Raw genomic sequence first — 27796 nt, forward strand, 5'->3', positions numbered from 1 at the left:
TAGTCCCCAAACAGTTGGCACGGCATAGAACGCTACAATAGGTATCCTTTTTTTTTTAAGAATGATCACAAAAAGGTACACAGTGATTATTTCTACAACACTTAAAAGGTTGTGCTTTAGTTTCAACACATACAAAAAAAACTCATGCTGAATAAAATCTTTCTCTTTTGTGTCTATAACAATTATGTACAGTTACAGTGGTAATACTGGCTCGTATCTCATATATATATTGGGTTGCTGCTGCTACAAGTATAGCCAAATAAAGTTATTTGAATATCCAATAGACTACTGAAGTCCTGACGCCACTGCTGCTAGTGGGCGCTATCCCCCTGGGTCGCGTTTTTATGTTTTGTGTTGAAATCCCCATAGAGGAATCTTCCATCACGTCATGTAAGAACTGTGTTCCAAAAATAAACAAACCATCCGGGCGTTTCTGTCAAGAGGGTGGCTCTGCGTCGTTTCTGATATTCATTCATATTAAATATTTTCTCCGGAAACAGGCTATATCAAATATTAATTGTAGCCTGTTTCTGGCGAAAATGGAATTAATTCCGCCTTTAAAGTCGGACGCTTCCGCGTTCACGGGAAATGCAGTCGTTGGGTTTTGTTTGACTCCTTTCTAGCCAGGGCCGGTTCCTGGCATAAGGGCCACAACAACCAATGAGGGGGCCACATCACAGGAAGAAGATTTTTTTTTTTTACATTACTGTTACATTATGTCATACATCCCCAATCCAAAAACTAGTGCAATATGTCTCCAAAAAGAACATTTCGATTTTGAACATTTCGCGTGTAAGCGCCACCTAAAATAATCTTGCATAGGGCCACCTGAGTCCTAGAACCGGCACTCTTTCTTTCGTTTATTGTGTTACTCTTTGGGTAAATTTGTACATTTCCACCTTCAGTTGATGCTTCATATGAGTAAAGTCGCCTGGGTGGTTTGTTTATTTTTCAAACACAGTTCTTATGAGGCGATCCAACAGGACCCAGGGGGGATAGCGCCCTCTAGCAGCAGTGACGTCAAACTTCGGTGGTCCTATTCTTTTGTCACGTCTCTCTCTCTCTCTAGCAAAAAAAAACGAACAAAAAAGAAATTTCATTTATATTTCCCCCAACGTTATTCCTTGAACGTGTGAGTCATGGACGTTCCCTTGTAGAAAATATTCCGTGTGCTGTCCGGACTGTTGGCTCTCTCCGGTATCAGGATGATGTTGTTGGCCTTCCTCCGTAGCGTCGACTCCCGGCTGGAGGCTGAGGACGACGGCACCTCTGAGCCGCACTCCGCGGCGGCGGCGGTGGGCCCGGACGACGCGCTGCCACCTCCGCCGCCGTCCCCCCCCGGGGTCACGCGGATGGTAGAGAGGCCCTGGGGGGGCGGCCTCAGCTCTCCGTGGCCCGAGCTCTGCGTGTGAACCGTGACGGTCGGTGGTGGCGCAGTGGCGACGGTGCCGACGCGATTGGCACGCTTCCTGTCGACGGAGCCGTCACGTGTCGACTCCGAGCTCTCCGAGTCCCTGTTGAGGTCGTTGATCTCAAACGACTGCTTCACACCTCCTCCTCCTCCTCCGCCACCCCCGCCTGTGCCGTGATCCAGCGAGCGCCACCTCCAGGAGCCGCCGGCGTCCTGCGACGGGGGCTGGATCACGGGCCGGCTGCTGTTGTTTTCGGGGTGGGCCTCCACTCGGACGATGGCTCCGGTGCTCTCCAAGATGCTGCTGTCCCCCGCCGTGCTGCTCCCCAGGGAGTGGGGGGTGGTCGGCTCCTGGTCGAGTTCCAGGCCCCGGTAGCGGGGCGGCAACGCACCGCAGCTCCCCCCGCCCCCGCAGCCCCCCATGCTGCCCTCGTCCAGGCTCTTGGAGTGGGTCTGCAGGAGGCCCTGCTGCTTGGACATGGCGATCACCTGCATGATGCGCGGCGGCTGCTGCTGCTGCTGCTGGCCGCCCTCGTTAGTCCTGTAGGCCGCCGCCTCTGCTGCCCTCTGCCAGTTGGCCTGCGCCTGCGCCAGTGCCACGCCGTTAGCCGCCATCATCATCCCCTCTCCTCCTCCTCCTCCTCCTCCCATCATGGTCCGGGGAGACGCTGTGTGGTGGTGGTGGTGGTGGTGGTTGAAGTTCTCGTGGGCCTCCTCGGGGATGTGGACGAGCTGCGAGGAGCCCGGCCGCGGCTGCATGGCCGCCATCATGCGGGCGCCGCCGGAAATGCCGCTGCAGTTGCTAGGTAGCGTGGTGCTGGCGCCCACTGTGGCCAGCTTGGACATGTAGGACTGCTGCTGGCTGCCACCGGCCTCAAAGCCCCCGTCGAGGCCCAGCGCAGAGGGCTCGGAGTTGGAGCGCAGCTCCATGCTGCCGTGGTGGTGAAGGGGGTGCTGCTGCTGGGAGGACTGGCCCGACGAAGAGTCCACCGACGAGGAGAAGGAGTCTGGCACCTGCAGGACAAAAAAAAGAGGTACTTCCACTGTTTACTTGACCACTTAAACCCCAGTATCTGACTGTATTTAGTCGGTATCCGAAAGGTGGCAAAGGTTACCATGCATTTTTGAAAAGCTCTATATCTGTAGATTATATTTTGGTATGATAACCCTTTCTGAGACACAGCTAAATTGGTGTTATCAGCCGCTAGAGTTGGTGTCTATTAACAATGCTATACAGAAAAAAAAGCAAAAAAATGATCTGCTTTAAGTAGCATATGAGGGGTCAAACTAGGTGTTTTTCATGATTCTGAATCCATTGCAAGCATTTGTTTTGCACGAAAAACATTCCTTGGGCTAAAACGGCCCCCACAAAAGTGTGAAAAGTGATGACTCATCACTTTTCATCACTAAAACATAGTCTTGTGGGGACGTTTTTAGCCCAAGGAATGTTTTTTGTGCAAAACAGATGCTTGCAATGGATTCAGAATCATGAAAAACCCCTAGTTTGACCCCTCATATGCTACTTAAAGCAGATTCATTTTTTCCTTTTTTTCCCTGTATATATGTAAAGTTAATGGCACACCAACTCTAGCGGCTGATAACACCAATTTAGTTGTGTCTCAGAAAGGGTTATCATACCAAACTATAATCTACAGATATAGAGCTTTTCAAAAATGCATAGTAACCTTTGCCACCTTTCGGATACCGACATCTTGTATGGCCCATGGACTAATTGTGGGGAAAGCTTTTGCAGAAAATAGCTGATTGATGATCTCGACCTTGTCGATCGGCTATTCTCCACAAAAGCTTTCCCCACTTCTTCTTTCGTGTATCATTGTCCTTGATGATTGGTTGACGACATTTTAAGGTTTCTTGTTACTTAAGGCCATGGGGTGGCTGTTGTCTTCTTCCCCTTGCTGACGTGGGCTTAGGCAGGGTTTGAACCACTCACCTTCCGCATGAAGGGCATATTATGCACTAACCGCTACACCAACGTCACGCCCCTAGCTTTCCCCACAATAACAGAAAACACAAAATACACTAGAGCCCTGAGGTACTCCGGTCAACAATATAGGGTTAAGGTGGTTAATAAAAGTAGCAATACCACAAATGTGGAGATATTCTGGACCAGTATTCAAAATGTTACTGATATTTTCTGCTATTTTTGCTAGTTTGGGTCCCGGCAAATGTCTAATTTCTCTTCTGGGGAGCTGAAACTTGTTTGGGAACCACTGACTGCACCACCAGCACCGCACCGACCTGCAGGGAACACTTGCGTCCGTCCTGGCTACTGTTCTTGCTCTTCCACTGGGACAGCAGCTGCTTGGAGCGGCTGGAGTCCATGGAGCCGTGGTGCAGCGTGGCCGCGTGCCTCCGCGCCGCCTCTTCGTACGCCGCCATGGCCTGGGGCGTGTGGACCCGCGGCAGGGTGTGGCTGAAGGTCACCATGGGGTCCTTACCTGTCGGTGGACAATAAGGCAAGTTATAGGTGGTTCCGACAAAGCAATCTAATTGGTTGAAATAGCTTTCTACCCATGCGAATACCACAGCATTACCACACGGGTCTAATCAGATAGATGGATACCTTTATTATCCCAAGGGGGAAAATCAGTCGCCCGGGGGCAGCACAGCAGTATAAGGATATTTACAAAGTTACAGAGAAGTAACTCTGAAAAGAAAAAAAAAGTAAAAGAGCAAGGTACATCAAAGAAAGGGAACGAAGAATATATACCTATACATAACGTGTCAGAATCATGCTCAAAGTGAAACGGCCAACGTAAACAAAAAAAGCTAAATAGCAATCCTTAAAGGGGCTATGACACCTAAAGGGGTACTGTCACCTTAAGAAATCATCTTAAAAACAATTAATATTTATTTTATGTCATTGTGAGAATGCGCGATAAGCCAACCAAATTAATTAATTGACTATTACTTACTGTATGTCTGTACAATGTACATTCTCTTCCCATCGCCTGCAGGGCCGCTCTCGCAGCCCTCAGAAAGCAACTTCTCTGCTCCCACAGGGCTACTGGGCTAGCACTAAAGCTATAGACTAGTTACTTCACCATAGTTCATGTGAATATGCATGTTTATGTTTAATTGTTGAGAGGGGATGTTGCCTCTCGCCGGGCAGCGAGGCTCTAAATGCGGGGGGCTTGCCACATTTCCCTCGCTGCCTAATAAGCTCGCCAGCTGGTATTGGTAGGCGGGAAGTGTAGGGGGCTACGCTGCGGGTGATGGGAAATTTGGATTCAGACCGTTTCCAGAGAGACCAGGTGACCTACTGTATCATACTATTATAATTTCGGGGCGTGTTTAAGTAAACATCAGCTGTGCCGGGTCCTGTCCCAGCACTATGCTAAGCGTACTGTCCCAGCACTATGCTAATCGGCTATGCTAGCCGTTTTCATGTGAAGTTCAGGGACAGGGACAATCTGGCACTTATTCGATAACATTTTTTTTATTTTTGTTCTTTTGCCTCGTTCCTGCATCAAGGCTGGCGTGCCAATAACCACGATAATGCACACCCTCCCGTGTAATATTGCTTAATTATTACACGGCTTGGTTGAATGCTTAATTCTGCTTCGGTCAATCGCTGTATTCAGTGCTGTGTTATTTCTGGATACAACACAGCGCAGACAGCCATGTAAACAAACCCGAAACAAACACACAATGTCATTTACAACCAGTGTTGGGCAATATTACTTGGGAGAGTAATCGTTACTTATTACTTATTACACCTTGGGAAAAGTAATAATATTATATTACTTATTACTTGGAATCAAGAGTAATATCTAATATATTAAGTTATATTACTTTTTTTTTTTTTTTACCCCGCAAAAGAAAATAAATGTAGGCCTACAACAGAATCTGTTTAGCCAGCACCTTTTAGAACTGAATCAAATTTATTGGAACAATAAGAGTCTCTGGGATGCAATTAAAAATATATATAATTAATGACAGGCTTTGTAATTAATTAATCGCAAATAATCACATTTTAATCGCACATCAATATTTGACCTGGGAACAGTGATAAACCTTTTTAATGGATTTTGGTATACAAGCGAATCAATTAATAATTAATATATATAAGCTAAGCAACAACACATTGCCTATTTTTATTACATTTAAACACCCCAGTACTTTAGTATTTTGATCCTAGGCTCTGTACTTGGACTGCTCTTTCTCCTCTACACTCTACTCCTCAGAATAAATAAATATTAGGGTTTAGTCAGTGATGTAAATAAAAGAAAGGGGTCCTATCAGCTATTAGACAAGGATATATGGAGACCCCTGTTGTAACTCTGAGGACCCTAGGGGTCCCGGACCACATGTTGAAAACCCCTGCCTATATTATCCTTATAATAAATATTTTCTTTTCTGGCTTAAAAGTGTATTTTATAAGTGATGTGGAGGGCTCTGGGGGGTTCCCACTAAGCAAAGTGCGTAGGCACTCCCTAAAACCGTCTCTTTCGGTGAGTGGTGAAACTATGTCTATGTGTATTTCTTATGTTTACATTTTACAACAGGCGAGAGGCTAGCAGTTAGCTGTTAGCACAAGGGCTAGTCTAGTGGAGGGCTGGAGGCTAAGCTAACGGCTAAACAGCAACATCGCATTGCGTTGCTTGAGGCTTGATGTGCTGCGGTGATATGCAAAGCATAATTTGCGAAGCCGTGCTTTTGTCCACGCTCCCGATTGCTTTTTAAATGTAAATGTCCCAGCCATCCACTTAGCGTTTTCGAGCTGCTTGGGGATCCGCTATAGATGCGGTGGACGGGCCGCTTTGGCCGTTTTGGCCTAGTTTTTTCGGGCTGCGATGGGGTCCGTGGGGGTCCCCAAGGGTGGGGGACCCCTCGGGGACCCCCTGGGAGCCGGCCCCGTCCCTCCAGGTGACTCTGGGGCCGAGCTGTGTCGCGCGCCGTACACTGTGGACGACAGAATGTTGTGCTGTCTAGCCTGTCTTATGACTGTTGGACAGGCAGCAACGCTCCCACCCCTCTAACATAAGCTACGTCATAACTGTGCGCAAGCTGCGGCAGATCTACAAGCTACACAGCATCTCTGTTGATATGTGTTATAGTTTGTAGGTCTGTTCTATTTTTGCATGATGCGGCAACTTCAAGTAACGGGTAACGAGGGCTTTTTTTTGCGGAGTAAAGCGTTACATATTACCAGTTTTGACAGAGTAATACCTTATATTATTCGTTACTGGATAAAGTAATAATATTACAGTAATATATTATTAGTAATTCGTTACTGCCCAACACTGTTTACAACTAAACATTGCTGGGCTGCAAAAAAAAAAAAAAAAAAAAAGATTGTTGAGAGCTTGTAGATCCACTATATACACTATTTGTTTGGCCTTGAAAATGTTGGCCTATAATGACATTCTCAAAATAGGGATGCCACGTTAAAAGTGGTTAATAAACTAATCTAATGGTTGATAAAAAGGCTTATCTAAATTATAACACATGCCACATGTACTGTAGATGGACGGGCATCAGATTAATCTGCTAATGCAATTCAGAGTTGGGGACATTATGCATAGAATAACTGAACTTGAGGTTAAATGTGAACACTAGCGGGTGGCCATTGCCATCCCCTGAGGACCCAAACGACACCCCTGGCGTGTGTGTTTGCGTGTCCAGTGGTTCCCTTCCTCTTACCCAGCGGGCTGCGGGGACCCATCACGTCCACGTCGGCGCTGGAGCGCTTCAAGGTGTCCCCGCCACCGCCCCCGGACCCCTGCTGCTGCTGCTGGAGGGCCCGGTGCAAGAGGCCCTCGGAGTAGGAGCTGGGGAGGCCCTGGTGGTGGTGGTTCCCCCCAGCCAGGGCCTTCATCTGCAGGTGGTGCATCACCGCCTCCTGGCTGATGTGGGGCAGGGGGCAGGGCGGGCAGTGGACCCGGGGGGTTGGAGGCGCGCCGCCGCTGCCCCCCTCCTCACTGGGCTGGAAGTTCCCCACAGCGTACAGGCCCTGGACGGGACGGGGGGAAAGGGGACAGAGGGAAGAGAAGGACACTATAGGGTTGACGTCAAACTACAAGTGTAACATTAATTCTACACCTCATGGCGCTTCTCCACTGCATGTTGCAAAAAGGAGAAGCTCTACTCAACTGTAGGTGCCTTTTTTTCTTTTTCTTTTTTTTAATCTTTGCTTCTGTAGGTCCTGTGGACCTTGTCACAAGATTTGGGTTTCTGATCCGGTCGGGAGCCGAAACAACTTTACATCATGTTGTAGTAATCAGACGGACTACAGGCAGCCGGAACCACCATCAGGCGTCTTTTTTTTTTTTTTTTGCTTTCTTTCTTCCTAAACCGGATCACACGGCTAGTTTTAGAACATATTGTATAAATGTGTGATGCAGATTTTCATCTATTTTATAGATAGATTCATAGACTTGTACTGTCATCAGTCTATGTTGGATTGATGTTAATGTGTATTTTTAGACATTTAACCACTTAATTCGTCGATATTTTGTAAACTTGACCTTCCACTCTGTACTCTTTTTTTTTTTTTTACTCTACACCAAACCTATTTGCAGAGGCGTTGAGAGCTTGTAGATCTGCTATTTTTGGCTAAAGTTCTCCTTGGAATAGGGATGCGAGGGTTCAAGTTGTTAATTTAAAAGAATGATCCTATCACACAAGGATTTGGCGGCCCCCCTGTAGTAACACCAAGGACCCCCTGTTGAAGACCCCTGTTTTAGGACGGATACCAGGCTTTCCTGGCGAGGTCAGAGTAGAACAGAGCGTGTTTACCAGGTAGACGGCGATGGCTCCTCCCAGGATGAAGCCCAGGTAGACGTCCACGGCGTGGTTCTTGTACTGGATGATGCGCGTCAGGCCACAGATGATGGCACAGATGATGAAGGAGAACACCAGCAGAGGCTTCAGCAGCTTGGACGAGTCCGTCAGCGTGCTGTTGAAGTACATCTGTGTACAGATGGAGAGACGGGAGACATTGATTGACATGTTAAATTCACTGCCAATCAGGGACGTGCAGAGAATGTTAGAGAGGCAGTGGCTGACATTTCTAGAAGGGCCTGTTGGTGAAAATATTAAAAATAGCAGACCTCCAAGCTCACAACACGTTGCGCTGCGACGCGTTGTGATCTTGAAGGTCGGCTATTCTCGTTGCTTGATACGTCACTGAACTAAGCATAATCAAGTCAATATAGGAGATGCGGCATAACGGCATGGATTCTACACAGAGAGGGCATTTCTTTCAATATAAGACATAGCATTCAAGTTCAGGAGAGTTTGGAAAATGCAATTCTCTTGAATGCTGCCTTCAGTTATGGCATGGAAAGAGGGCATTTGCATTTCTTTCACCATAGTGAAAACTGCATTCATGGTCTGGAGAGAGGGAACTTTTTACAAACGGATAAAAGGGAAGGGGCTCAAGCCCCCTTTGATGTCTATGTGTGCACGTGCCTGCAGCCAATCACGTCTTTCCATGGATTTTTGTCAGAGAGCCAGCCACACGTTTCTACGCTCTCAACACGTTGCTTGGCTCTTTTAGCTATTTTAGAAATGGTGCCTATCCTGACTAAAGTCAGGATGTCAAATCCAACCGTCCTGACTTAAGTCGGGATATAACGTTTCCTATTGTAAACCTTGCTGTGACACCCGGCACTGAAGCAAAAACTCAAATCCCCATAATCCATCGGGAGAAAACGGAATCAGGAAGTGTAATCCACCATAGAGACACACGGGCGCCTACAAAATCACGCCCACAATTCACTGATTGTCAAATCCCGCCCCATTCTGCCCTGTTACTATGGTGGTACAAATTACCCTGGGCAGATTGTTTTTATAGTGGCAGTGAATGGGGGGAGGGGGTATTTTCATTGCCTCATTATAGCAATTTAAAGTACCAAAGGAAAAACATCTAGGTGATATTAATAAAAAGGGAAGACAAAGGTACAGTAGTTACATTGCAAAACAGGGGGTTTCCCCCGAAAATATATGTTTTAATTTGTTTAATCCCAGTGGGACAGAATCACCATGGCAGATTCTTTTATAGTGGAAGTGGATGGGGGAAAAAGATTTTTCATAGCCTCATTACAGCTATATAAAGTACCAAAAAAACACATCTACGTGATATTAATAAAAAGGGAAGAAAAAAGTACAGTACAAAATATATGTTTTAATTAGTTTAATCCTCTGGATCAGGCAGAGGAGAGAAATAGAAAGAGAAAGCGCAGTGCATCTTGGGTAGGAAGATGACAGCCAGCCTATAGTTCTACTCACATAATAGGCTGGCTTTCGTAATTCTGCCCATTTAAAATATATGTACCCAATCGAAACTCTTAGTTACATTGATAAGGTCCATGTGAACTAGTCTGTTGAAGCTTATTCATTATAATGAGCGAAATCGCTATCACCTCGCGGGGCCGTACTGCACGCTCGCCGTATTCCACAGTGCGCACCGTGGTGGAAGAGCTGAAGCAACATTCTCCCACTGCACAACTCCACCCCCGATAGCAAAAAGTTAATGATTTTTTCTGGTTGGCCAGTCAGGGAGTCTCAGGGACCAATCAGAAGGCTGACAAACGGTGAATTGAAACAGCGGCCCCACTTCGGGTAAGGGAGAACGGTGAACTGCAAGCCAGCCCATAGAAAGTCATTGCAATTCAACTGCGGTTAGCCTAATATTAAAATAATCCTACACAAACTGAAGACTATTTGGATTTAAATAAAAACATGTTTTCAAATGTATGGCCTGACCCTGACAACATATCTTCTTGTTTGCTAAATACATGATGTGTGTCACGTTTTATTTGCCACTTGAATGGGTTACCCATAATGTTAACAGAGAAGAGGGGAAACTGCAGACACAGAACCTGTTGCTTTTCAGTGACATCACTGTCTTTCCTGCTGTGCGTTTATGAGCGCCGACTTTGAAGATCCCGACTTTTTCAACTACAGAGTGAATTCTACAGGTTAGTATTAATCCAAAAATAACCTGCAAGACTTCGTTTGCGATAACTTTCCAGAAATAAACAGCCTAATTATACATGAGAGACAAGCGTATCTGGGTATTGAAAACCTCAAGGGTTGCGTCCATGACGTGTGTACCATGCGACCACCTAAACTTAAGATTTCCAATGCTAGCACTTTTGACTCGCAGATGAAGTATATTAAAGTATATTGTAGGTAGTGTATCAAGATGACAGATATGCCACTTTAAAAAGGCCAAATTAAACTCATGGGACACTTTATTAGAACACAAAAAAAAAGGTTAGTATTAACCAAAAAATAACTAGCTACGGCCTTAGTAGTCAACCACTGAAATTATTTTATTTCACAATGCCTCTCATTGGGATTGCATTGGCAGCTGCAGTTCACCGTTCTCCCTTACCCGAAGTGGGGCCGCTATCACAATATTTGTAGGCGCCCGTGTGTCTCTATAGAGACACACGGGCGCCTACAAATTCACGCCCCCTATTGTGATAGTGGTAGTGGCCCCACTTGGGGTAAGGGAGAACGGTGCACTGCAGCTGCCAATGCAATCCAAATGAGAGGCATTGTGAAATAAAATAATTTCAGTGGTTGACTACTAAGGCCGTAGCTAGTTATTTTTTGGTTAATACTAACCTGGAGAATTCCCTCTGTAGTAGAAAAAGTCAGGATCTTCAAAGTCGGCGTTCGTAAATGCATAGCAATAAAGACAGTGATGTCACTGAAAAGCGACAGGTTCTCTGCCTGCCGTTTCTACTCTGCTCTGTTAACATTATGGGTAACCCATTCAAGTGGCAAATTAAATGTGACACACATAATTTATTTAGAAAACAAGAAGATATGTTGGCAGAGTCATTCCATATATTTGGAAACATATTTTTATTTAAATCAATATAGTCTTCAGTTCGTGTAGGATTATTTGAATATTAGGCTAACCACAGTTGAATTGCAATGACTTTCAATGGGCTGGCTTGCAGTACACCGTTCTCCCTTACCCGAATTGGGGCCGCTATCACAATAGGGGGCGTGAATTTGTAGGCGCCCGTGTGTCTTGGAAGCAATGCAATGATCTGCAGGAAAATGGCTTTATCTCGGAATCCATCTCCAGATCGCGTTCTTGTTTAAAACTAACCCTTCTCTATGGACCATAACAAAAGCATGGATGGCCGCGGTTATACATTTTCTTAACCGGGTGAAAGAAAAGACGAATCGTCCAAATGAAATTGGATTACTTTCGGGACCAGTGGTGCGTTCATGGAGCCTCGAAAATCTGGTAAACACACAGAAAACCCCCGGCAGAAGCTATACTGAATTAATTAATTGCGACCGTCAGGTCACAGTTACTATCAAAACCTCCACCGTCTGTCACACGTCACACGTCACACTCTTACCCTTCTCATATCTCCGCCACCGTTGCCCCGATCCATGCCAAACTTTGCACACACACTCCTTGGCTGCCAAAACCACTACCTCCACCCCATTTCTCACATGGCCCTCTTCTAGCGCCACCATGAGGCTGATTCTTGCAAAACACATTTTTGGTCACAAATTTTGCCCTAAAATCATGCAAATCGGTACACAGTATGTCTACACTCATGTCATCAACATGGATCTGTCACATTTAGCGCCACCATCAGGCAGATTTTTAAACACTTTTTTGGACACTGCACCTACAGATTTTGCCCTAAAATCTCGCGAAGCGGTACACAGTATGTCTAGAGTCATGTCATCAACATGGATCTGGACGATTTTTACATGCGACCTGACTGTTGCTTATCTCCCGATTTAGGGAGACTTACTGGTTAATAAACCTGGCAACCACTGTGTTAAGATTAAGAAGTAACCTGTTCCCTTGAAAGGGAGAAAAGGGAGAGACAAACAGAGAAAGTAAAATGTCCTCTCTCTCTCTCTCTCCATTGGTCGTGCTCCAGTCCAGACATTGTGAGTCAGCAGTATTTTATTAGCATGGAGTGAGGTGATGCCAGCCTGCGCCCGCTGTGTGCCCAGCTCTGTGCCAGTCACTCAACAGGCACCTGATGATCCTTCCTTCCTCCACTCTCAGTCAGCACTTTATTTGCCTGTGTTTTCTGGCAGGAGGCTCTGTTGTTGTTCTAAAGTGGCAGCCATTTTGTGATTAGGCTGACATTATCGTCAATCCAACCTCGAACATTATTATTAAAAGGATAGTCCCCCCCCCCCCCCCAAATGCAGTGGTGGTAAAAGTACTAAAATGTTTTACTTAAAGCCATACTGTGTAAGTTGCCCAACTAGTGGTCATTAGCCCTATAGCAAACCGTGGTCGCGTCCGCGTCTTTCGTCCGTTTTTCGTACCTTCAGACCCCCGCGTCTGCCTCCACCTCGCTGAGATCTATCTTTTAAGGGGTCCCTTGTTCCTGTGCGTTCAGTAATTCCAGAGATACGGACTCCTTCACCCTGCCTGGTAGGCGAAATTACCTAGAGAAGGGATGGTACAAACGGGCGACAACAAATATGGCTGCCATAGCGACCCCACTTCAAGATGCGCTGTGATTGGCCGGCAGTTGTATAACCCTCGCTGTGATTGGCCGGTAGTATGATGACGCAATTTTCGCGCGAGATCCGGTCCACGGCAAGGATCTCAGTTTACATATAGAGAAGGCTTTACAGGCTGAAATTCACGGCGCGGATCTTCTAAAACTTTTGTGATTTAATAGTTAGGAGAATTTTAAGATTTGTTTTATAAAAAAAGTTACATAGTACAACTTTAAGTAAAAGTATCAATACTGCACTGTAGATGTAATCTGTTACAAGTAAATGTCCAGAATTCAAAATGTACTTGAGAAAAGTATGACATTATTGGTATCAAAATGTACTTAAAGTACCAAAAGTGAAAGTACTAAATGTTTGAAAATAGCAGATCTACAAGCTCACGTGTCGACACATTGTGAGCTTGTAGATCAGCTATTTTCAAATAGCCTAGGTGTAAAATAGAGCTAAAGTGGGTTAATGTGTGTTTATAATATTATAATTTACACCTGCAAAGTAACTAATAACTAAAGGTTTCAAATAAATGTAGTGGAGGAAAAGTACAATATTTGAATCCAAGATGTAGAAGAGTAGAAGTAAAAGTATTGGAAATTGGAAATATTCAAGTAAAGTACAAATAACTCCAAATTCTACTTAAGTACAGTACTTAAGTAAATCTACTTAGTTACTTTACACCACTGCCCAAATGACTCGATTACTCACCCCACGGAGACCCCCCAGTTCAAATAGGATTCTTTTGGGGGGATCGTGGCATGAAAAAGTTGAGAACCGCAAAGGTTCCTAAATGGTACCTGCCATGATATGCCAAAGGTTAACTGGTGTGCCCTGATATACTGTATGTCCAGGTGTACCTTGGGTGTCACACTATACAATTATACATTATTATTTATAATGTTATAATGTAACAATAAAACATGTTACTCACCGAGACGTAGACGGCTGCGAAGGATGCTAGTGTGGCGTGTTGAGACGGGAAAGACTTCCTGGAAGACAGAGAGAGAGAGAGAGAGAGAGAGAGGATTTAAAGATTCAAGTTTTGGATTACTTACATCTCATAACAACAATTTTTTGCTTTTGGTTCCTCTACATTGCAGAAACAAGCGAAGACAGCAAAAAAATTAAAATTAAGTAGTAACACACTGTAAGATGCAGAGACAGACAGACAGACAGACAGACAGACAGACAGACAGACAGACAGACAGACAGACAGACAGACAGAGGCATAACCAAACCCATAACGAGGTCTCCCTCTCTCGAATGCAGTCTCTCTCATACAGTAGAGGAAAACATGCACTCATGGTTGTTCTTTCAGGGAGCAGAACAAATCGGGCCTACAGTACATTCTGCAGTGCTTCAAAGTGCACGTGATGCCGCCGCGCATACAGAACACCCAGCGAACCTCCATGAGTGTTGTGTGTGCATGTCTGAGAGTATGTGTAGCCTACAGTATGTGTGTGTACTCTAGTCACATGAATGACAGTTGCTCTCAAGTACAGCCTATATACAGTGGTTCCCAGACTTTTTCAGCTTGAGACCCAGAAGAAGAATACTGAAAATAGTCAATGCTCACTGTGATCATCACTGGCGTGCCAATAACCACGATAACGCACACCCTCTCATGTAATAGGCCTATTGCTTAATTAAGTGCAGGTCCAGTGTTTTAATCCAAGAACCCTTGCGTCAATAACGTGTGCAAGAAAACCAGAGACATATTATCCTTAATGAAAATATTTCACGGCGAGAATCATTTCACCAAGAAAGTACGGTATACGGCCAGGGATCCAAACATTCATGTTTAAACACACTCTGATAATATGACTGCTGCTGAGTTCAGCGGTAATTACATTTTACATTCTGTAAATGAACCTGAACCCGTTTATTCACACTGCAGCTCCATATCCCTGTGACCTACTTTGTGTGTGTGTGTGTGTGTGTGTGTGTGTGTGGGTGTGCGTGCGTGTGTGCGTGCGTGCGTGCGTGCGTGCGTGCGCGTGTGCGCGTGTGCACATGCGTGTGTGGATAATCCTTTCTGCTCTTGGACCAGTCCAGGTGTGTCTTGGGATTTTGGGAAAGCGAGAAAGCCACTGATGTGGCAGCCACTGATGCCACTGATGTATTGTAGGACAGTGGTTCTAATAGTCATGGGTCATTCATTATTATGGCCGGTGGGGATAATGCTGCTTCATTCCTGCTTCTGGTCAGACTAAAGGAAGTACATGCATTTCCTTTTGGGAAATGTATGCTGTCTGATATGGGGAGAGTGTTTTCTGCTGGTGTTTCAGTCCGAGCGTATCAAAGGGTGCATTCGGAAATGTGCACCGGGTGTGGTTAGGGTTAGGGGTTAGGGTTAGGTTTAGGCATAGTTTTACTGAGGTTAAGGTTAGGGTTAGGGTTGAGTTTAGGCATAGTTTTACTGAGGTTAGGGTTAGGATTAGGGTTGGACTTACTACACTGAGCACACACCCGGGCTTGTAGATCAACATTTCTTACCACTATTTTTCATACAAAGAAGTATAAAGGTGTGCATAATGCGTTAAGAAAATGCACTTGTCTTGGGGCTTGTATCTGTGACATTTATACGGTCAAATAATTACCAAAGAGTATCTCCGCAAAGACAAAGTGTCTCTATTCCTATTTTATTTTATTTTATTAAATTAAGGAGGACATTGCTACAGTACATCCATTCAATGTGGACCTGGTAAGAGGATACACTGTTCCTTGTACCGTTTATATTTATATTACCCGTGGTCCTCCACTGCCATTTATGTAAATAACAATAATAAAAATGAAATGTGCCGTTGTAAAAAATTAAGAGCACAGACAAACACAGACAAAGCTGCATAATATGGGAAAGAATGGTTCTGTTTATGCCAAGAGGGCTTTGGTTATAATTAGTTACCCTAGTCTGTTAGCTAACCTAGCCACCACCCTTTGTCCCTACCTTCACACAGGCACACGGCCACACGCACACGCACACACACACGCACACGCACACACACACACACACACACACACACACACACACACACACACACACACGTGACGTGCAGCCAACACACAGCAAATACACACACCCGCAGCCTGGAGGTACACGCAAAGTGTTGTCAACTGACTGTAGAATATATATATACTAGACCTTACCCGTTCGAATATATGTGCTGCAAAATATGTGCAGAGTGTGGGTTTTGGGGAAAGTAACTGTAACTGCATGGTGCGTGCGTGAGAATATGTGGGAGCATCATAATGTAAGGAGCAGCCCATGGAGGAGTGTATATTTATGATGGATACAAATAATTTAACAGCAACATTAGGTGAATAGAAGTATGAGGATGTATTTGCTCCACATAAGTTTTCTATACCCGTTGGAAGATGAGACACACATCACCCGTTGCATGCGTGACCCATGCAGAGAGAGAGAGAGAGAGAGAGAGAGAGAGAGAGAGAGAGAGAGAGAGAGAGAGAGACTGCAACATTCCTAACTGTGAGAGAGGTGTGTGTGGGCCCGGGACTACAGATCCCATGGCCTGGAGGAACGGACCGTAACCCTGACAACGGGCTGTAGAGCTGTAGAGTGAAGAAACGCTAATAAATCGCTAGAATTTGGGAAAAATTAAATTCGGGCTCCGTCACCGTGTGTATAATGCTAATGACCAATGCCATGTTAAATTTGAGATCAGTCGCTGAAGCGAGTGAATAGATAATGCATTTTGTGACCTACTGACTGACTGACTGACTGACTGACCTCTCTCTCTAATTATATGTTAGATATACACACACACACACACACACACACACACACACACACACACACACACACACACACACACACACACACACACACACGCACACACACACACACACACAGCTTTTTAATTTGCTGGAGTATTTCCAACTTTCTGTACTTCTACTGCGTTATACCTCGGATCCAAATATTGTTCTTTTACTCCACTATGTATTTGAAAACGTTAGCTACTAGTTACTTTGTAAGTAAGTAACTAGGTCAGAGAGGCTTTTTGTCGGAATCAGCCAGAGTGGGAGTCTGTCCCCGTTTCACAAGGCCCTAGAGTCTAGAACCTTGGGAGATAGATTGCTGAGGTTGAGCACAACACCTAACGTCATCTCCCAGTACTTACCGCACGACTGTGCTACTCATACGCTGAGTTGGCGGTGCCCGGGTTCCAACCCATGACCTTGTGGTATTATTACAAAACATACATTAACCACTTCAACCCACTTGGACTGAACAACGTTGGAGACCCCTTGTGTAATATGCTCAGGGTCATTGAGTACACGCACATCGGGCATGAGGAGATGCTCTTGAGTTCTTTCCCCAGAAGAACACTCACCATTTGTGGGTTTTCTGTGTGCGCCGTACAAGGCTGTTTGCCAATGCATAAAGCCCAGCGCACCACGCGTGACCTCATTAACAACAACATCAAAATACTGCTACTGTATATGCATTTCTCTCTATCCCTCTCTCTCTCTTTTCTATCTCTTTCATTGTGACCGAAATAGATCTGTCTTGGCTCCTACGCTCGGGTGTGAAAATAGATACAAGCATGCACGCGTGCGCGCGCGCACACACACACACACACACACACACACACACACACACACACACACACACACACACACACACACAGCATGCGCACAGCAATCAGCGAAATCCTCCCACGGCCATGCTGAGAAACTCTTAATTGCAACAAGACTTGAATCCTTGGAACCGCTTTCTTTTTTCTTTTACCATCGCTCTACCTTCTGCTAGAAATGAACAACCCTTGCTAGTTGCTTTACCACGTTCAAATCCCACACATACATTGAGAATTCAGAATAAGAGCAGCAAGCGCAGGTATTATAGCTTAACCAAGATTTCTGGGTCATAACAATTGCAACAGCTTACTTTTATAGTAAAGGGGAATTAAACACAATTTGTGAGTTTGCTGCCATCTAAAGCAGAGGTGGGCAACGTGCAGAGAATGTTAGAGGCAGGAGCTGACATTTCTAAAAGGTCCTTTTGGTGAAAATTTCTAAAATAGCAGACATCCAAGCTCACAACGCGTCGGCTATTTTTGGTGCTTGGTACCACACTGAACTTAGCATAATCAAGTCAATACTGGAGATGTGGCGTAGCGGCATGGATTTTTCTACACAGAGAGGGCAATTCTTTCAACATAAGATGCTGCAGGAGAGTTCAGGAGAGTTTGGACAAGGCAATTCTCTTGAATGGTCACACAGATTCAGGTATGGCATAGAAAGAGGGCATTTATTTCACCATAATAGTAAAAACTGCATTCATGGTCTGGAGAGGGCACTTTTTACAGACGGATAAAGGGGCAGGGGCTCAAGCCCCCTTTGAGGTCTATGTGTGCACGTGCCTGGTGGGCAACATTGATGATGGAGAGGGCCACTATGTTTCCATGCTCACTCCACATTTCATATACCGTATTTTCCGGACTATAAGGCGCACTTAAAAGCCTTTAATTTTCTCAAAAAACTACAGTGCGCCTTATAGTCCAGTGCGCCTTATATATGGATCATTCATTGACATTGACACTCCCTTTAGCACAGCTCCATCTTTTGGATGCATAACGCAACGGTAGCGTCTATTATGTGCGCCTTATAGTCCGGTGCGCCTTATATATGAAAACAGTTCGAAAATAGACCATTCATTGACAGTGCGCCTTATAGTCCGGTGCGCCTTATAGTCCGGAAAATACGGTACAGTACTGTCGGGCAGAAACCTCTCTACCTAAAAACCTCCATATTTTAACTTTTGTTCGTAAATGAGGAGAGTTTGGACCAGGCAATTCTCTTGAATGGTCACACAGATTCAGGTATGGCATAGAAAGAGGGCATTTATTTCACCATAGTAAAAACTGCATTCATGGTCTGGAGAGGGCACTTTTTACAGACGGATAAAAGGGCAGGGGCTCAAGCCCCCTTTGAGGTCTATGTGTGCACGTGCCTGGTGGGCAACATTGATGATGGAGAGGGCCACTATGTTTCCATGCTCACTCCACATTTCATATCGTCGTTGTCGGGTGAAAACCTTGTATCTCCAAAACCGTTCGTTTTGTATTTATCATTTTAAAAATGATTTAAACTAGTGGAAACAGCCGATCTACAAGCACACAACGCCTCGCGGTGCGAGGCGTTGTGTGCTTGTAGATCTGCTGTTTTCACTACTTTTGTGTGACTGCCTTGTATGATGAAGCAGGGCTTTGCTTTGAAACTTGGAGATACAAGGTTTCCACCCGACAACGACGATATACAGTACTGTCGGGCAGAAACCTCTCTACCTAAAAACCTCCATATTTTAACTTTTGTTCGTAAATGAATGACCTGCTTCGCCATTCTATGTCCCACAAAAGTAGCAAAAATAGCCGCTCTCCAAGCACAAAGCACGTCAAAAACAACGCCGCCTCTCACCTGCCCTGGTTTATGGCGGCGGGGTCTTGTCCTTGGCAGATGTCGTCCAGGATGTAGGGGTTCTGCTCGCAGGTGACGTTGAGCGTGGTGTAGTTGGGCTTGCACACGGTCAGGAAGTAGGGGGCGGGGTAGCCCGTCATCAGCTGCAGCACGTCCGTGATGAGGGCCGTGGCACACAGGCCGAACGCGTGGACCCCTAGTGGTGGGGAGGGAGAGACCACTGTGAGTCGGGCTGTCACGATTATGACATTATCTTTTACATAATTGTCACTCAAATAAATGCGATAAACGATTTAATTGTGTTTTTTGTTGTTGACGATTTTGTTTGGCTTTTAGGGCCCTATTTTCGTCGATGCTAAACCCCTAACTTCGAGCTTCTTTTTATTATTTTGAAAAAAAAAAAACATTTTAAATAGTTCAAATAGCTGATCTACAAGCTCACAATGTGTCAATGTAGATCATCTGTCTGAAGTATTTAGAAATGTTTTTCAACACATCAACGCATCGCGACGCGCTGTGAGCTGGTAGATCTGCAATTTTTTTGAAATGTTTGAAAATATATGCACATTTTTCAACATGGAAACGATTGATGATGATTATGACAAAATAACTGCGATTATGTCAAATAACTGCGATTAGACAACTATGTAATAATTGTGACAGGCCTAACTGAGACATGGTCACGATGAAGCATCTGCTGCTGCTTAGCTTCCTCCTCCACCCCAGCCTCCACCTTTTGAGTCTGGCATAGGCTCAAATACTTGTGATTTTACATCTGCTGATTCAAGATAATATGTCAATCTATTGCTATTGTTCCCTTAACGTTCCCTGATTTTGCTTTGCATGCTGCTTGGACAAAATCGCTTGGGCGATCGCGGTCTGAAAAAGGTTGAGAACCTCTGCATAGACCAGTGGTTTTCATCCTGTGGGTTGGTCCCTAAATTATTTTGAGGGGTCCCCTGATGATTACAGTAGCTTAATGTGCAACATTGCTTTCTCACTCAACAGTAAACAATCCAACATCAACAGTATACAATCACAATTTAAGGACTTTTTAATACTTCTAAAATAAAATGTAATAAAACGGCTAAAAGATTTTTTTGAAAATGTGTAGATTGGCTATTTCCACATTGGAACTGAGACTAACTCAATTTAATGCACCAATTCCTACAATTCCAGGTGCTTGTCAGGGTGGGGGTCCCCAGTTCATTTCATTAGACTAGCGGTTCTCAACCTTTTCAGACCCCCAAAATAATCATATTTGGACTGGGGACCCCCCACCCTGACGGGCACTAAACATAGTAACATTTTTAACATAGTTCTATTGTGAGAATAGCCGATCTAAATGCTCACAACGCCTCACGTTGCGAGGCGTTGTGAGTATGTAGATCGCCTATTTTCACAATTTCTACCTCTAATATTTGACAATTTTTCCAAAGTTTAATTTGTCATTTTAGATGTATTAAAAAGTCCTTAAATTGTCACTTTAGAAATGTGCAGATTCCTTTCATACACTTAAACTCTATGTTGGTTTGTTTACTGTTGAGTGAGAAAACAATGTCACTAATTAAGTTAATCATCTGTGGACCCCCCAACATAATTTGTTGATACACCTGGGGGTCCAGACCCACAGGTTGAGAACCCCTGCTCTACAGTATCACCAAGTGCTGCATAGGATCGGAAAGGTATAAAAGCAGCCTGGTTTACCGACGAAGCGGACCGCTCTGCGTATGAAGGAGTTGAAGTTGCAGCCGGCGGCGTTGATGTTGGCCTCGGCTCCCGGTCCTGTCTTCCTCCGAGACAGACAGCAGAACAGGATGGCCTCTCCTATCATTATCTGGAGGATCAGGACAACACAACATCAATCATGAGTATTATTTAGTCCTAGATCTCATTTGGGATAAAAACAAAATGTCACCAACATTTGCACATTATGTGACATTTCAATCTCTGGATGTCAAGAATCAACCCATAGGAAAAGCACAGGACAGTACATTTCAGATACAAGGTCTACTAATAGGATTTAAACCCAAGAAAGCAGAATGGCTTGTTTGCATTGGGGTCCTTTGTACTCATTTCATTGATAAGACAATAGAAGTGCTGTTACAGTCAGATCCCCTGGCTAGGCCAAATCCATTGATATCCCTCAACAAAAGAATGCCCACCTTGCCCCAAGGCTTACAACAAGCACCTTACAGTTTTATAGCATAGAGCTTGAAACCCATCAGGCGCACAAGCATAAGTGTGTGCACGCTGACTCTGTTCCGCTCGGAGAAAGAAACGTTTTTCCGCGTGCATTCTCATTGAAACGCATTGACCAGGTTTGGCGAGAACAGTTACGCAGTTACAAACCTCTGCTCACGATAAAGCTTGGTGGGTTCTCAGCGTATACTGTCAATGAAATATGAAAAATCATAGTAATTTCAGTTTGTGTATTATTTTCTTATTGACGCTGTAAAGTGCCTTTCCAGCATGAATAAATGTACAAATAACTAAAAACAATTACTTTTTATTTTATTACATTTATTCATGCTGGAAAGTCATTTGTTCTCTATTTTAACAAATGACTCCATTTTGGACACTAGAAAAATTCTTTCCATTAAGCATGAAAAAGGTGAAATGAATGAAGGAATGAATTGGTGATGCCATGTTGAGAATCTGGAAATATCTAGCAGGACTTTTACGCTACGATCTTGGAGAGAGGAATCCAACAACTGACTGAATCATTCTGCTGTTTAGGCCTAACTAACGCATCACTTGTGAGAATGTAAATCCCTCAATCAAATCCAAGTATTCCCATAACCTGATTGATTGTTCCCACCCGATTATGGTGTAAATGTGTAGTATGCATGTGCACGTGCGCACATGCACGCGCACACACACACACACACACACACACACACACACACACACACACACACACACACACACACACACACACACACACACACACACACACACACACATCTTTTTTGAATACTTTATGAATCATCTTTACATCTAATCCTCCATAGAGACAAGGATAGGCAGACAGACAGACAGACAGACAGACTTGGGAGTGAGTTGTAGAGATCGACAAGAACAAAGGAGGATGGATGGATGGATGGAGCGGGAGAAAAAAGGGATGGTGGAGACAGAGAGAGAGAGAGAGAGAGAGAGAGAGAGAGAGAGAGAGAGAGAGAGAAGGGGGGCGGATTAGAGAGTTCTTAGAGGCATGCTTCAAGGGATCTCCATAATAGTATTACTGACATGCTGCGGTTCTGATTCCTCTCAGTGCAATGGGACTCGGTGGGAAATGAATGCATGGTCTAACCCCTCTGAAGGGAAAAGAGACATCACTCAGTTCTCCCTCAATTGGATTAAATTCAAATTAGAACTCTGTTATTCCTATCTCTATTCCGCTCTCCCGCTCGATCCGCTCTTTTGAAATCAAACTTTCAAATTCACATTCACGTTTTTTTTTTCTTGAAAACTAAACAGTTGTGGAATTTATCACCACAGGGACCCTAAAATTCTCTATTCTGGGGGTAGATTTTTAGCAAAAATCTATAACAAAAACGGGTCTGTATAGAGCTGCTAAGGAGAGTGCCCAGTGGGGACTGGTCAATGAATTGCATAGTAGTGTTGATTTTGTCAACTAAAACTGACAAACATGTTCATCTAAGCTATGATGACTAAAAATATGACTAAATATATTGAAAATGTCGTTAACAAATAGGGGGACTAGTGGAGAAGAGATCCAATAGAGAGAAAAGACAAAAGTAATTTTATGTTTGGTTGTGCTCGGGTGTTGCCCTCTGAAAATAGCAGATCTACAAGCTCTCAACGCAACATGTTGTTGTTTGCTAGATCTGTTCCTTTCAGCAAGCAACACTATCGTACTACAGAGTATAGATTAGGGCTATGCTCTATCATGAAAACATTGAATATTGTGGTGACGACAGTACTCACGATAAGAAAAACAACAACTGAAGGGTACAGTTTGAATGTACTGTAGGTCCTTAGGTTTTGTGCTGCTAACATAGAACCCAGAAAATGAAAGCCTACTCTGATATGCGGTTTAGGAAGGTCACAATATTTTCAAATAGGTTTAAAGTGCTTGTGGCAGTATTGTTTTCATAGAACATGGTTGCCAGTGATGTAAAGTAACTACCGGTAAGTACATTTACTTGAAGCTGTTATTATGACAAGGAAAAACAAGGTAAATCAGGCTGTAAATCTGTTTGGCTAATGTTGTTGATGATGTCACACCGCGCCCCTACTGTACTAACTGTACTCTCTGTCTGTCTCCCAGAAAGAGCTGACTGCAGTGAGAATGCGAATCGTGATAACAAAAAATAAAACTAGCTACTGTGACTACTGTAGCATAATGTTATTTTTTTTGGCGTGTCATAACAGCTTTAAGTAATGTAATTTAAGTAAAGTGGATTGTAGTCCACTAAGCATTCAGTGAACAACCTTTGATTCCCCAAAGTTGTGCCGAGATTCACTATTTTGCTGTGAGACTGTCATGGTCTAGTCCAGTGGGGGTCGCCACATCATTCATTTTTTGAGGAGGTCCCAGTGACAGTGAAGTGACAATTCAAACCTCTTCAACCCAATACTTGAAATAAGAAATTGAAAAAAATCAGATGGTGTTGTAGGAGTCCTAATAAGAGGAAAATGTAATGTTTTTTTCAAAAAAATGTTTTTGTAAGGTTTTATAGCCATAAATCATAAATCATGCTCTAATTTACATATGGGGGATATTTTTCACAATAATAACATATGTACATGTTCTAGACATTCTAATGATCACAAAAAAAAATACTACAGGCATTTTACTTATGTTTTTGTGAGGAATAGCTTCCATGAAAAAGTGAGATGTTGTTCGTCAAAACTCTGGAATGTCAGCGGGTGTGGCAGGTGTGAATGTCAGCCCCTGTGGGGGGTATTTATATGCAAATATTGTGGCCAATGGCATTGTAATACTAAACAATAGAATCCAATGGTGATGTTTAGGTGGTAGGGGGAGCTAAAATAAAATGATTTAACCTTTTTTTGGATAAAATACAAACGTTGTAATATTACAACAGTGGGCCTTAGATTTCCCCCAGCCATTTAACTATTCATGTATGAAGCGATTGAAAGAGAGATGTGCTCAGCTATCTTTAATGTTAACCCAATTGATAGCAGGCAGGAAAACGGTTGTTTGAGTTTAATGTACGTGCTTTTTTTCTTTTGCACAGAATGTTTCAAAAGAGAGAAAACATAGCAATTACTTTGATTACAAATTGTGTCAATGACAGAATAGAAAGCCATACAAGAATGCACATGCACTTGTCTTTTGGTCACGTCATGTGGAAATAAAACAAATAGAGAGAAGTTATCAAGTATCATCAACTGGCTCCTCGTTGCTGTGGCCAACAGCAGCTACTGCATGCTTGTTGCATGGGCATGTGTCTGTGTGCGTAATGCGAGCGTGCGTGCATGCATGTGTGTCTATGTCAGTGGTTCTCATTCAGTGGTCCTTGAGTCCAGGTGGTCCCCAGCTAAATGATGGAGAGTTGGTAAACCAAATGGACCCTTGATAGATCTTTAACTTGTGAGAGTGTTACATTAAACTGAAACCAAACAGACTTGGTTTCATTTTACGCTCTCAAGAGTAAAATTATTGTTAAACACCTGCATTGCTTAATTTACAAGTCTACACAAGTCAATTAGAGAATGTAGAAGAATTGTGTTATTTTGATCAACATTAGCCTGTAGTGTTCTCTCACTAATTGGTACCGATAGCAATACAGCATGTGCGTAATGCGAGTGTGCATGCATGTGTGTGTCTATGTGGAGTCCAGGGGCCTGGGAGGGTGTGCGTGACCCACCAGGAGAGCTAAAGTAAATCCACACGGACAGGGCAGCCCGTCCAGCCCCAGGGGTGTCTGGACTCAATGATACTCATACTCAGGCACGTGCAGAGGGGGGCTTTGCGTGCTTGGGCACCTGCCCTTTTGCCTTTAAGTGCCCTTTTGCCAGGAAAAATAAAATAAAACATCCACATCCGTGGGCAATATCAAGACGAACATTTGACTAAATAATTATAATTTCACTATAATAATAATGATTTTATAATTTAAATCAGTCAGTTTTAGTTTCACCTGATGCAGAGATGTCAAGTGCCCTCCCACCTCGTTAACCTTGCAGCTGCAAACAACCTTATTTGAGATGACCAGAAAGCATGATTACAGCATGAGTACAGCAACTTGCAATGGGCCTGGTGTACAAGATACACAACACCACTATGATACCCAAGTACCTGTCAAAATACTTTATAAACATTAAGGATGTCCATAATTACAACACCAGAGGCAGCGCCACAGATCACTTCCAACCCAGAGTCAAAACCAACAAAGGGTCAAACTCGTTTTTCTGCTATACCACCAAAATGTGGAAAGCCTTACCGAAGGCCATAAAGGAGTGTGGATCACTAGCATCCTTTAAAATTGCCCTGAAAAACCACTTACAGGCAGCAGCCGTTCGCAACTGGTAAAAAAAAAAAACGAACCTAGCCCAACCCTACCCTCCCCTGCCCCTTCTTTGTATATACTGTTTGTTTAGACTTACTGTTTCTTTTTGAGCGGTGGTTACACCGTCTCCTATACGTGGCCGTGTGTGTATGCGTGCGTGTGTGTGTGCGTGTGTGTGTGCGTGTGTGTCTGTATGTAGCCCGAAGTACCTTTTCTGACCACACATGTTAAGGGAGGGGCGCTGTTGTTCAGGCCAGGCCAGGCCAGACACACACACACACACACACACACACACAGACACACACACACACACACACACACACACACACACACACAGGCACCCCCCCCCCCCCCCCCCCACGACCACCGCTCAGTTCACACAGGTGTGATTTTTTGTTTTTCTTTACATATCTACTGCATAGTACTGTGTTCTATTTGTCTGTCATTCAATGTTATATGAGATACTTTAATGGTTTCCAGTGGAAATAAGCTTAATCTTTTCATGGATCTCCTTTTAGTAGACCTTGTACCAGTGAACTGTACCGTCATGAAACTGTACCTTTTCCTATGCAAACTTCTAATAAAGTCTTCAATCAATCAATCAATCAATCAATCAATGATAAGTTCACTGTACTATATTTCTGGTGTGAAATGGCACGAGGGACCCCCACAAAAAAGTGCCCTTTTGTTAAGTTTGAGCGCCTGCCCACTCAGTGCTCTCTGCACGGCCCTGCGTCATGCTCATACTCCACAGCAGGGGTCTTCAGGCCAAGGAAAATCTTAGCTTAGCTAATCTTAACACACATAATACACAGTGTTGTAAAGCGCTACATAAATTCCAGCTATTATTATTATTATTATTATTATTAGCTCAGTTTACCCAGAAGTTATGCAGGAACGCCCACTGACGCCTGCAGAACAACTTTCTGTTTTTGACCGCCCATACATCCAAACGGAAAGGTCCTGTCTGATTGTATTATACAGCGTTTAAATGTAGGGTAAGTGATTTCATTTAATTCAAATAATAACAAAAAGGTCTAAATGTTCTGATAGCACTAGTGTTTGGTCCATATTAGGACTTCAGCCTTATCCCCTGTGAGTAGGAAAAAAACAGTTTCAGTTGCTCCACCAAAACTGTTGGGTGACAGGTTTTCCTCCTATCAGGATAGAGTGGGGCCTTCCTCCAATCATGGTCGAGTGGAGGCGGGCCTTACACGCAAGAAGTAGGTGACAGGCGTCACCTACATGAAAACTGAAACTGAAACTTAGGTGAAATCACTTACCCTACCTTTAACTCACCGACATTGCAGCTGTACGGAAAGCCTGAAATATCCTCTTTCTATCTGCAAAGTATTTGTTTTATAAAAATCCTACAGAGCTACTTTCTGTCAATAAACTCTGTGCAGGTGATTATTTATCTTAAATGTCAGAGTTTGGAAGTGCTCGTTTTCAATAATGCAATGTCCGAAAAGTGATGCATGTGCATACTAACAAAGTAGGCCTATACAGTAGGGAACAGTTCAAAGCATATAAGAGCATCAAAATTGATGTGACAGCAAAACATAAAGGAACTTATACAGTGCATCATATTATATTCCAGTGGTGTAAAAAGTGCCAGTGCTGTGATCAAAGTTTCCGGAGGAGCTGAATGCTGTGCGTGGGATGCATGAGGTATTAAAGACTCTTTGATGTTATGGTACAACATATGGAAGCGATACAGAATTTCAGTATCTATTATAAACCACTTGAAGCTCTGCAGCAACCGTTCCGGGGGAACATCTTCCAGAAATAGCACATGCTACAAGATCGCAACGCCTCACTCGCTATTTCTGGCAAAGGGTTGGTGTAGAAGGAAACAAGAGCAGACCAACTAGCAAAGCGCACGGCATGCTCTCTATATGCACACTCAATGTCAACTTTCTTTCTGAATGAAAATACAACCTACAGAGGCTGAGATGAC

The 27796-nt window shown here is 44.0% G+C and overlaps 1 protein-coding gene across 1 annotated transcript in view; it reads right to left on the reverse strand.

Moving 5' to 3' along the window:
- Positions 1-1117: 1117 nt before the first annotated feature.
- plppr4b (phospholipid phosphatase related 4b) overlaps positions 1118-27796 on the reverse strand; it is a gene marked incomplete at both ends in the record, with an annotated part of 55366 nt that continues 28687 nt past the window's right edge. Inside the window, 7 exons of the mRNA XM_080751584.1 lie at positions 1118-2425; positions 3671-3870; positions 7079-7388; positions 8174-8347; positions 13830-13887; positions 19334-19529; positions 21041-21170. Of these exons, the coding sequence (XP_080607710.1) occupies positions 1118-2425; positions 3671-3870; positions 7079-7388; positions 8174-8347; positions 13830-13887; positions 19334-19529; positions 21041-21170 (2376 nt within the window). The remainder of the gene's footprint in view (positions 2426-3670; positions 3871-7078; positions 7389-8173; positions 8348-13829; positions 13888-19333; positions 19530-21040; positions 21171-27796) is intronic.

This window comes from Nannobrachium achirus (genome assembly GCF_963921795.1).
Source record: "Nannobrachium achirus genome assembly, chromosome: 21".
NCBI lineage: Eukaryota > Metazoa > Chordata > Actinopteri > Myctophiformes > Myctophidae > Nannobrachium > Nannobrachium achirus.